At 39.0% G+C, this 12,399-nt stretch overlaps 1 protein-coding gene across 4 annotated transcripts in view; it reads right to left on the reverse strand.

Moving 5' to 3' along the window:
* The window catches only part of kcnq5b (potassium voltage-gated channel, KQT-like subfamily, member 5b), a 120,579-nt gene that overhangs the window by 21,411 nt on the left and 86,769 nt on the right, over nt 1-12,399 (reverse strand). For all 4 annotated transcript variants that reach the window (XM_042391947.1, XM_042391956.1, XM_042391966.1 and 1 more), the window contains exons 3-6: nt 10,787-10,913; nt 5,161-5,336; nt 2,133-2,258; nt 533-643 (exon numbers count right to left, since the gene is read on the reverse strand). In XM_042391947.1, coding sequence (XP_042247881.1) covers nt 533-643; nt 2,133-2,258; nt 5,161-5,336; nt 10,787-10,913 — 540 coding nt within the window. The remainder of the gene's footprint in view (nt 1-532; nt 644-2,132; nt 2,259-5,160; nt 5,337-10,786; nt 10,914-12,399) is intronic.

The raw sequence follows: 12,399 nt of genomic DNA on the forward strand, positions 1-12,399 counted from the left end.
GAGTGAATCCTGAGGTCTAACAAACATGTTGAATATGCAACCTCATAAAATCTTGAATATCTTGGAATATGGAGTATTTTGAAAGCTGCATTGTTTGACTAGCGCTTCCGCACCGCCTTTCTCTGTGGCATTTCTATGATTCTTGGCACATTGCTGTCACCAACTACTGATCAACAGGGTAGCCTGAGATTGTGTAGGAGGAGCAGGAATGTGTATTACTGTCACCCGTGTGTATACATGTGCATTCTCATGCGAGCTCATCAAAACACTGCTTTATATTGGTTAAAAACTCCAGAGTACAGGGTACCTTTAAAGTAAGAATTATACATATTCAGTTCAGTCACTTCAATCTTACTGTAATTATCTAATAAAATTAAACTTAATTAGACAAAAATTATACAATTAAATGACACCTCTGCCATCCTGCTGTGTACATTACTAATTCAGAAAGTGATCTATCAGAAAATCACTGATAAATAATATAAAAAGAAAGGAATGACTTTGGACTTTGGAGGAAAGAGTTTGGACTTACTGCTGGCAAGGCAAAGAACGAGATGCCCAGGAGGGCAAACCCTGCGGACAGCATCCGTCCTGTCCACGTCTTTGGTGTCTTGTCCCCATAACCGATGGTTGTCAGGGTGATCTGTGAAAACACATAACTAACTAATTATTAGGTCCTGATGGATGCCTGTACCGAGGCTCTGGAAATTTAAATGAAAGAAATGTCAGTCTTGTGCGAAAATGCTGTAGGTTGATAAGAAACTTTAACTGTCAGTATTTTTGTGAATAGTGAGACTGTTTTATGATTGGTCTCACAAACCTGATATTTTTAGTATTTACCTTTATTTTCCTTTGACTAGTTTAAAATGTATTTTGGTGTGCATAGCTGTATTGTATTTGCATGCTTTATTTCATGTTGCATATTGCTTGATTTTTTGCCACATTGAGTACTGATTTGAAATGAGGCCTTCGGGCAATGCAATCACATCTGAGTGATTAGACCTGTGTGGAGGCTTTACAGGAGTGACTCTGTATGGCCTTGGTTTTAAGTACACTGATGAAAGCCTGTGGCTAAAATGTTTATTCTGTCCTGGTAAAAAAGCACAGTGTGTTCTTGTTGTCCTTCATGTGTGCTGTCTAACTTAAAGACACTTATCTGTAAAGACATAATGAGAGGCCATTTTGATAATATTACACCTTTGATTGCATTGAACCAAAGAGAAGAATAAAATGTCCTGTGTGAATGAATTGTATATGTGTACTTGGTCGCAAACGTGCTTGCAACAAACTGCCCCTTGCAGGACGAATAAAGTATTTTTGAATTGAATTGATGAAAGAAAGAGTTAATAAATGACATTTTAATACAAGAAGAAATAGATGTAATTGTGGTAATGATTTTTAGTGATGGCACATTAAAATATGACCACTAAATAGAGGCTTTCACATGTGTTTGGCAAAAGCCTGAAAATTAGCATTTAATGCCGTAATTCACAATGTAATGACAGGAGCAAATAAACCTGGCTGTGAACTGGAACTGCTCGCTAAACTCCTTGCTTGCCTTCAGTACTCCGTCTGTCTGAGTGTCTGTCTGACTCTTTATCTATTTATCTATCCCCCTGTTTTGGCAGACTGTTCAATCTGGATTACCTTTCATTCAGGCTCTGATTGCCAAGCACGACAAAGGCAGCTGAAGCCATTTGGTACCATTATGACATTTTGAGCCAGTATGAAAATGGTGGTTAATGGAGCTGTGCAGGGCTAATGTTTATGGAGGAGCTATCAAAGCTCAGAGGCAACAACAAACTGAATAGGAAAAGATGTTGGCAAGAACACCATTTGTCAGTGTCCACTGCAGGACACATTCATGTAAAGAGATAACTATATCAAGTGAAGATGTGTGAGGTCTGCTGCAAAGAACTGTAACTCTGACTTGTCCGGTTGCCCAAGAAACCTAGTCCAGCACAGACAGTGAAAAAAGCATCAATTTAAGAAATCCAAGCGATAGCTACAGATTATTGGAGGTGGATTGATGGGAATGAAAATATGTCTGGCATATGTAAAATACACCATTTCCATTATCAGCTTTTACAGAATGCTGGCAGCCAGAATGACAGATATTCCTTAAAACTCACCGTGCCCCACCACAAGGCATCAGCGTAGGTAGCAAACTCCTTGTTGAACTTGTTCTCCACAAGGTAGACGAGGAATGAAGAGAAGATGAGAACCAAGAAGCCAATGTACCAGGCGGTCACCAGTTCCTGCAGGCAGAGGTCAAAACTGGCATTCAGAGAGTAATCATAGGGGGAAAAAAGAGGATTTTGATAATGCACACCCACTTTGGCATATGAAAATACAATATAGATCAACCTTAATCGGCTTTTCTATGAACGTGGGGAAAAAAAGTTCCTACAAAATAGAATGAGCGGGTGATAAAAGTGAAAGTTATGACCCTATATTGAATCTGTGTTTTACAGTAAATCCGCTTCAGTCACCTCAAATTATTTTCTAACACGAAGGTACAATCCTTTTGCTTTTAAAGTAGGCTGAGAGCTTTTCACATACAAAAGTTTTAGATAGATGGATAGATCGATACTTTATACACACACAGAGGAATATATTCCTTAATTGACAATATTACCATCAACACTGATTAGACATCCACATAAAAATGAAATTTCCCTTTAAGTTTATGGTAAAAGTAGGGTTGGTTGATTGCATGGACATTTCATTTGTTTTAGAGGTGTTTAGGAGAAGGTTTGACTTCTCACACCAATTTAGGAAGTAGAAGTAGTAGTAGTAGCAGTTGTAGTAGAACTGGCCCATGCTCCCCAACCCCCATAATGAAGTACCTATTAGGGAAAGCACTAGTGCAAGAGTCAGTGTGCAAAATAAACAATAAAGATGATAAACCACATCCCTGGGGGGAGCCTGTGCAAGTGATCATTTTGTCAGAGAGTGACATACCTACTCTGACTACTCTGCTAGATTCTACAGCTAAGAAAATCGACAATCCATGAAATCAAGTCAGCTTCAAGTGAAAATTCTGTAGCCAATATGTCTGCTAAAATACTGGGTTGAATAGAGTTAAAAGCAGATGAAAAGTCCACAAATAAAATATTAGCATGAGTCTTTGGTTTCTCAAGGTGAGTGTGCAATAAGTGCAATAGAGTCAAAATTGCGTCTTATTGCAAATATAGATGATTCTACCTACAGTATTCTACCTATCAGTAAGATGATGTTGTCATGAGGAAATCACATTTAAATGGAACTCAGAGTAGTTTGAGGCAAAAACATGAAGTCATTAGTACTAACCAGATCAACAAAGCACAGTTGATCTCCCTGACCTACAGTAGATTTCTGCTACCCGGCCCAAACCCAACAGACCCCAGCAGAGTATCAGGTTTTGAGTTTTGTTGAGCCATTTGTTGTGTAAAGCTTAGAGCTCGGGCCAGGATCAAGTTTGTTTTTTTGTTTTTTTTCAAATGTAATTTATGAAGAAATTTTTTTCTTTCTCACTCTGACTGTGCCAGCCAGTAGATCCACAATCCCCAGTGAGAAGATTGAAAGAGTAGCCAATATGCTGCATTAGCCTGGTGAGCTACCAGTAAGTAATGGATAAGATAAAGCAAAAATATAGCCCTAGGTCTCAAATTCTTTAGTTTTATTAGTGTTATTAAGTTTGTTTGTCAGGGCCCATGTACAAAAACATTCATCTCATACAGAGAAAAGGGATGCTTTGACCAGATTTAGCTACTGGCTACTTTCCATCTGCAGTCTCTTGGCAGGAAGACACAGGTCAGGTTCAGGTCTCAAACTTACCAGTAGGGTTCAGCTGGGTCGGGTCTTCAAAACAAATGTCCAGACAAGGTTTGAACTCTAACCTGACCACCAAACTACACTGCCTTACAACATAACATAAAAGAGCTGACAATCTACTGTCAAGACCCATAAATCTGTTATTGCTACTGCTGTAGCTGATGTTAACCACTGGCCACTGGCTTCCACTACACTGAAAATGGACAATGCACCTCAGTCTTCACCCATACATCACCCATATACTATCTGCTCTGTCTGTCGCTCACTGCTGGTGGTGGCTACACTGATAGATGGATACACTGCAATTTAAAAAATGCACCATCTACCCCAGCTTTCATCCATACTGTATGCTATTCAATTCAAAGTGTCAGTCACCTCTATTGTATTGGGGTCAAGGCAGAAATGTCAGAAACAAAATCCAGAAACCTAAACAAATATAATCAAAACTATCTGCATTGAGTATGTATTTGTAATTTAGGTGAACCAACCCTTTTAGCTGATTCAGCTGTGTGTGTGTGTGATGACAATAATTTCTGTTACTTCAGGCTGCATAATTAGTTGTTATGGGTTGTCAACTTTTCACCCAGAATACATTACAAACAATTAAGTTGAGAAACTTAATAGTGGCCAAAAGGAGACACAGGAGACAAGAGAGACCATACAAAAGATATCGTCACTAACACACACACATACACAGTCTTACAGTATTTGACCTTTTCATTTAGAGTTTAGTATTTTAACACAGTCATTCACTTTGAATATGTAGCTTTGATAGAAATTAAACAGAACAATGTGAGCAACAATGACATGTCCTGGCATCTCATACTGATCTAAGGCAGAGGTAAAAAGAGGTTGATAGACTTGCGTGGGTTGATGGAGGTGGAGCACAGAGAGAGGAGAATGAGTTGAGGTAAGGAATTACATAAAAGAGATGGAGAGTAAGAGCTGTGCTGCTTACTTTAACATTCAAAAGAAAGATATTTTTACCTACCTTTTACATACCTTTCTATATTAAATTGTATAATATTTCATTATGCTATGTAAATAATTTTATTGGACACTATTGTAAGACTGCCTTCATACAGTACATGAATCTGACCGGGCAACTGACATCTTCTTCACATCTTCTTTTATTTTCATAGGAATCCAACAATAAAGTCTTTTTGATACATTTCAATACTCATGTTAAGATCTAATTATTAGTGTGCATGTAACCACATTATATCTGCAGAAAATGGTGGTGTAGTGAGTAAGAACATCACACTGGAAGTCACATTGAAACTCTTCCAGGGATGTTGTTCTTTAGTCAGGAAAACTGTGTGTATGTGTGTGTTGGCCATTAACCTTGCTGTGTGCGTAGACCACAGAGCCCAGCAGCTTCCAGGTGCCCCCTCTTCGGTCCATTCGCACCATGCGTAGGATCTGAAGGAAACGTAGGCTCCGCAGGACCGAGGTGGCAAAAATGTTGCCCTGGCTTCCCGCTGACACCACCGCCACCGACGCAATCAGCACTATGATGTCTGTAGGGCAGAGAGGAAAAACACACACAAGGGCTCACCAAAAGACACCTACACCTACGTGTATTTTATTATGACTCAACCACGGAAAAAAAAAAAAAAAAAAATCAGCATCAGGTCGATAAATGTTTTAGAAATGTCTTTTAAAATTGAAATAATATTCTAGAACAAGACTTCCTTTAATAAATTAACCTGTTATTTCATTCTGTATTGCCCTTATTTCTTGCATCCTAAATGAACAATTCATTTTATTTATTACATACCATGAGAGAATTGTGACTTTTTGGTGAAATTTTTGTAACACCCAAATACTGGGAAATAACCATTTTGACAGCCAAGATAAAATAATACAAATACGTTGAACATGCTTATATACATGAGAACAAAAAGAAACAGAAATTACTTGTCAGAGGAGCAGAAAAGTACAACCTAAAGGCAAATATATCATATTAATGATCCTAACTTGAAACTGGCCTTTTAAACAGACAGTCTGGATAGCTCATCCAAGCCTTGGGGTCAGAATATATGGAGCTGGCTTGATGTCTATCATGCTGCTGCAATAACAGCAACTCACTGCTGTCACCCCTCACTGTGGCAAATTATCCCAACAAAGGCTCCATATTGCTGGAGCTGACACAATCCGCCAAGGGCATCTTGTACAATAATGTACTGTGTACTCTTCCTATGTATACACACTATATGTATAAGGTGCCTGGCTACCACATCAATCTGCTGTGCAGACACAAACAGGACAGTGGGAGAGAAGTAATTGGGTAAAGCAGTGTTCCATAAGGATTTTTTCACACACGTATAATCATCATTGGGTTTCACATTTCTTTCTTTTCAATTCCCCATATGTACATACAGTATAAGTAACTGTATCACTGTATGTGCTGCAAATTGTGACAGACAGATACTCAAACATCAACAAACAAAGGCACAGAGGGTCACAGGCAGAGATATTCATACAGTACACACACACAGATTTGACTCTGTTCAGAGGAAGTTCACACAGAAACCACACTGAGCAAATGAATAACATCAAACCCACAAAGAACACAGACAACTAAAGAAACAAGCTCCTATGACTCAAGAAATAACATTTTTCCTCCTCTTTTCCCCTTCGCTCCTCTCGCAAACGGATCTTCTATTTCAGTGACGCGCGATGTGAAACCCAAACCTTAAGTAGTGTTATTTAGTTCACTGTGTGCAAGAGGTTTTTTCCCTCATGTATAAACGTCCCTCCCGCTCCTGTCCTTCCGCCGAACCCTATGTTTGAGAGAAAATGCTGACCAAGGTGTGGCTGATGGCTCCTGCTATAAAACCATGGACCAGTTGACCCGTGGTGGGGGAGAGGGAAAAGGGGAAAAGTCTGCAGCAGCACTATGAAAAATATATTAATAACACCCAGGGGATGAGAGTCTCCAGGGCACCCGCAGAGCTGCAGCAGCTTCACTCCCTTTGAAGGTGCAGAGAGAAAAATATGAGAGAAGTGAATGACAGAAGGATGAATGTGTGCGCGCACTTGTAGTATGAGTGTGTGTGATCGAGGTGTGTGCCCATGTGAGTAGAAGTGCACAGGCCGACAAGTCGTCAGTCAAAGGTTTTTCCATGATTATAAAACAAAACACCTCAGGTTTGTACAGGAAGTGAGACTGGAATATCTCATTGATGGACTTTTGGAATGCTGAAAATTTTAAATATTAAACTTCATAAACATCTGTCAAATAATGTTGGCTTTTAGTTTTGTTTTTTGTCAGTCTGTATCTGTGTTCATTGTGTGTCTTGGAGTAAGAGGAGTGATTTCATCCTACAGCGAGCATCAAATTACACCTCAAAAATGGACTAAATCAGTGCGGCAAAGGCTGAGATACCCTGACTATTAGTCCCTTGTACGGGTCAAGCTAAAAACAAAACCCTCCAAATTTTCCATAATGCAGCTCAGTAGTCTTTTCATCAAACTGCAGTCAAACTGGATTTTGCCAGGTGAAATTTACTAACATGCCGTGACAAATAGAAGGCAGGACAGGAAATAGATTGTGTGGGGAGAGTTGTAAGTGCAAACTGCAGGAGCAAGCATGTCTAACAGGCTAACAACAGCATTTCACAAGTTGTAAATCATCAGCTTGGGTTTTTTTTCTCAGATTTTACAACGCTCCGCCAGAGCCACAGAGAACGTTATACAACTGTTTATACAGGCTGAGCAGTACCTCTCATGACATGTAAACTAATATCCTTATGTAAAATTTGTGCATTTCAAAGTAAAGCGATTCAATTGGACTTTTTTTTAACCCTTGAATGATACTATAGGATCATTATCTCAATTTGATCAAATACCATATTGTATAATGTAGGCAGAGAATGAAATAAAAGAGATAAATCTGTTGGGAGCAAACTAACAATGATTTAACCATCTCATCTCTCCAGAAGCCAAATCAATGAATTTTCATTGCAGGTGCTGCACTGATTTCCCAAGCTGCCTCCCAACATACAGTTCTGTCATTTCTTTGGGCTGTTATATTCCAAATTGAGACAATCAACATTTGAAACAAACAAACAAACAAACAAATGATGAACTCAAGGTAATCATTTTACTTCCACATGGGATATACAGCAGATTGAAGATTAAACCCCTCATTTACAGCATAAAGTGACCTTCAGGCAAACTCTGAAGTGAAAGAGCCAACAGGGAAATCAGACAACATTGACAAACACACCTTCGGAGAACAAACCCCAATAAATAACGTGAACTGTGCGGCAGGAATCATTTGTTCAGGTTGGGAATCATTTGTTCTGGATGTGTTTCTTTCTCAGTCCTCAGGGAGTGTCTGTACTTAAGGATCTGGTCCTAACAGGTTTTAAATGACTCTAGTGGACAAATCACCTGCTTACACCACTTAGCTTAGCTATGGTAAAATTGGTTCCAGTCTAATTTATGAGTTCATTTTGGTAATTCCAGAAGCCATACACATACACAGATGTTTATGAAGTCATATATATATATATATGTATAGAGAGAGAGAGAGAGAGAGAGAGAGAGAGAGAGAGAGAGGGAGGGAGAGAGAGAGAGAGAGAGAGAGAGAGAGAGAGAGAGAGAGAGAGAGAGAGAGAGAGTCTTAATATATATACAGTATATCTGTATATGAATGTTGAAATTTTGCATGCAAATTGATATTCTGAACACACCAAGAATTTTCACAGGAGCAGTAAACAACTTCCCTTGGCAAGCATTATTTTGGCACTAATGTGACTCTGTATATTTACAGCCAAGTTGTTTCTGTCTTTGATACCAAGTAACTGAGGATCCCCACTGCCACAAATAAACTGTTCAACATAATTTCTGGCATTATTATACAGCAAAAAGTGTGAACAAATTATAAATTGGATCTGTTTTACAGATTAGATTAGCTAAATGATGAAAATTTTGGCTACAATCATTTGTGCCAACACCAACACGAAAAGTTTAAAGTTTACTTTAAGGGTTCAGTATTCATTTCAGATATTTCACAGGTAAACCAGTAGAGTGACTCGTTCTGATTTATTATTTTTCAAAGGGAAGATCAATAGTATTAATATATAACAGAGTGATATAGGAAGATTACCAGTTAACATTACCAACATTACCAGTTAATCTGCTTCTATGTTCTGATGTGACAATGACTTAACAAGACAACAACAACTGATATAATACAATATGATAATATGATGAAAAATTTAATACTATGTGACAAAGAAAGCTTTCAACCACATCTCATGGTCTTCATCAGCATATGGAACTGGCTCAGATGTGTTCACGTGTCCTACATGTGAAACACCGGTTATCCAATAATCATCCAACCTCATCCCTTCACTGATGAAGATTATGAGATACAATTGAAAGTCTTGCCATGCTAGTAAGTGGACCATTAGTGGAGATTATTTTGTCACACATACTGATCACAGGTCAAAAATGAACTTATATGCTCAATTAATTATTCCTTAAAATTTGATTAAACATTGAAATCTACAAATAAATATATAAATGATAAATAAATAAAATGAAACAAAATTAGGTCAACAATACTAGTTTTGTTTTTTCAAAGGAAAATGTAATAGCTTCGATCAAGCAATTGAAATGCCTTCATTTGCAGTAATGACTAAACTGATCTCTACAGAGACTGATTATTAGCAATATTGCCAAGCATCTTTTAATTTAACAAACATCAGTCTTTCTACCAGAGGAATTGGATTAATTGACGCCTTAATTATATGAATATTTCATAAATTTCAATCTGAACGGTCCATCAGAGGAATGAGGAATGTTAAATTGTCTGAGCGTTTAACTGCAGATTTTACTGCTCTCATGGTGTATTTACTAACTTATTGTTTTTAATACACCAGCCTCTTAATGTCCTGGAACCAGATCAGTCTGTCAGTCACAATCACACACTTCACTCCTCTATCTGCACTGTAAAAAATCATTAAGGCATGTCAAAACTTCTTTGTTAACAATTCTCTATTACACAGTGACTCCTAAATTAGGAGGAGTAGCAGCTGAGCAGTAATCTAAAAACAAACATTTTTCACAATTAATTTTCAGTTCAATTCAACTTGACATAATACTTAGATACAACAAAATGCTGTAGCTGTGATTTTACAAACAACTCCCATAATCCCCTTCTTATCTGCACAGAAAATTTTAATACATAACACAGTGCATGACAGAAGTGAGAACACAGAGGTGATAAGTCATACACCTAATCTATTAATTAGTTGTATCTGTTAATGCCACAAATGCATGATGGGGCTGATTGTCATGCATGCCTGCATCACCTCCATCTGTCTCTCTACTGTTCAGGTTCTCTGAGTTCAACTCAACTTCTCTTTCAATTTCTTACTTGATCCCATCATCTCTCTCATTTTCTCACACTCTCTGTCACACTCTGTCTCCCTGCCTCTCTCTCTCTCTCTTACATTATTTGCGCCTTTCTGTTTTGCTCACATTCCCTCAGTGCTCACCACAACAGTGGCTACTATGTGTGATGATGGGAGCTCACAGCACCCTGCGTGACCGCTAAGCCCTGCTCTCCTTCCCTCGAGCACCCAAACCTTCCAAGAAGGAGCAGAGAGACCCATGTCTAAACAGTGGAAAGAATAAAAGGCAGTAAATGCAACCTCATTACGTAAATGCTCTCTCCTCTTAGGAGCTCTGACCACAACTGAAAATGACACGAGCAAACTATGGTCAATAGCGTGCTGTGGAGCCATGCTTGCGCCTAACATCAAATTGCGTTCACAGAGAAGACAACTGTGTTCACCAGAGGGCAAATAGAAGGCAACTGAAATATGAAACAAGTGTCAAAACAATGAAGGAGAGGAAATGGTGCTACTGCTGGAGTGTTTGCGGGGGAGAATGGTCAAGTGTCTGATTCCAAAAGAGTGATTCAACAAACAGGTGTGCTCCAACAACTCACCTATGACACAGAAAGGCTTTCTGGCGAAGCGGAGTCGACCCTGCCATCCTCTGTAACGACAGCAGCATCCCGCCGACCAGATGCGGATGATGTATTCCAGCCCAAACACCACTATCATGACAAACTCCTGCAGGGAGTTCAAGCAGGTCAGTGACAGAGACAATGCGTTAATGATAATAACAGAATGTGGTTTCACAGGCATTATGTGAATCATTGCTTGTCAGTGTAGATTACAAATACATCATTATATATTATTGTACATCATTAATGGAATGTTTTTGTCATTAAAATGGATGTCAGGATCTGTTAATGCACGCACACTGATTCAGGTTCCATTAGATAACAAAACTGATGAAATTAGTGCAGTGCCATTTGTGAAATATTATTTACTGCTGCAAGGACAACCATGCGCAGTAAATGCTCGACTGTACAACAAAATGACCTCTCCTTTCAGTTAGAGGCTTTTAAAAAACATATGTTGAGTCACACTAAGAGTCTTTTCAAAGGCATTTTTCTTTCATGTGCACTGGGAGTTCTCTGTCTTTCCAGCAACCTCATTTAGTGTTATTAGTGCTTAAAGCAAGTAAAATTACCACCATCAAGGCAAGGACTTAAACAAATGAGTCACTGTCGAATGGATGACCTGACCCTGTCACACCCAAACTTTGGTGTCATTAGTGTATTGTATTCTAACTAGCTTAGTGTGTGTTTTCAATTTGTAACTCATCAGCATTTTTGTAGGTTCATCACACCCAATGTGATAGGAACGCACAACAGTCTCAATCACAGCAACACACTCAACCTGCCATCAGACCAGAGGCCCCTGACCTATAGAACTTTACACCTGTCCTCCAAATTGTTATTGGAATGAGACTTCATGGACTGTGTTGTCCATGAATCATAAATGTGTCATGGACTCATGGTTTGGACTCTGTGTTTTTTTGTTCTTTTGATTTTCTGTGTTACACTTCCGTTGTCCAGTCTTTTTTGTCATTTGGGTTTGCTCATTCATGTTATTGAGTTGTATCTTTGAAAGACTGTATTAGATTATTGGTTAGCTTGTAGTGCTGTGTACCTAGGCTTATTTATTTGGAGACAGTTTGATTTATGCTGAGTTATTATTAAATGGTGTTGTGTTTTCTGGGGTTTGTTTTGCTCTGTGTTTCCTTTGTGTGTTCCTTCACTCCTCCTGTGTTCATAAACTCCTCCTCTCACTGGCAGGTGAGAGGAGGAGACAGTCCAATAGTGGTGTGGAGGCACTACAAGAGGATAGTGTGATCCACAGTGTCAAATGCAACACTCAAGTAAAGGAGAATCAGGAGAACCTGCATCAGCTGCCATTAGCAGGTCATTCACAACCCTGAACAGAGCTGTTTCAGTGCTGTATGCTGAACGAAAACTTAACTGAAATTTTTCAGATAGGTTGTTGTGTTTAAGGTGGTCCTGAAGCTCAGAAGCAACCACCTTCTCCAACACTTTGGGTGGTAAAGGGAGGTTGGAGGTAGGTTTGTAGCTGGCAAGAACTTCTGGGTCCAGGGTGGGCTTCTTGAGGAGGGGGCAGATGACTACAACCTTGGGGGCAGATGTAACACTGCCGCTTTGAAGGGAGAGGT

Source organism: Thunnus maccoyii, chromosome 2 (assembly GCF_910596095.1).
Source record: "Thunnus maccoyii chromosome 2, fThuMac1.1, whole genome shotgun sequence".
Taxonomy (NCBI): domain Eukaryota; kingdom Metazoa; phylum Chordata; class Actinopteri; order Scombriformes; family Scombridae; genus Thunnus; species Thunnus maccoyii.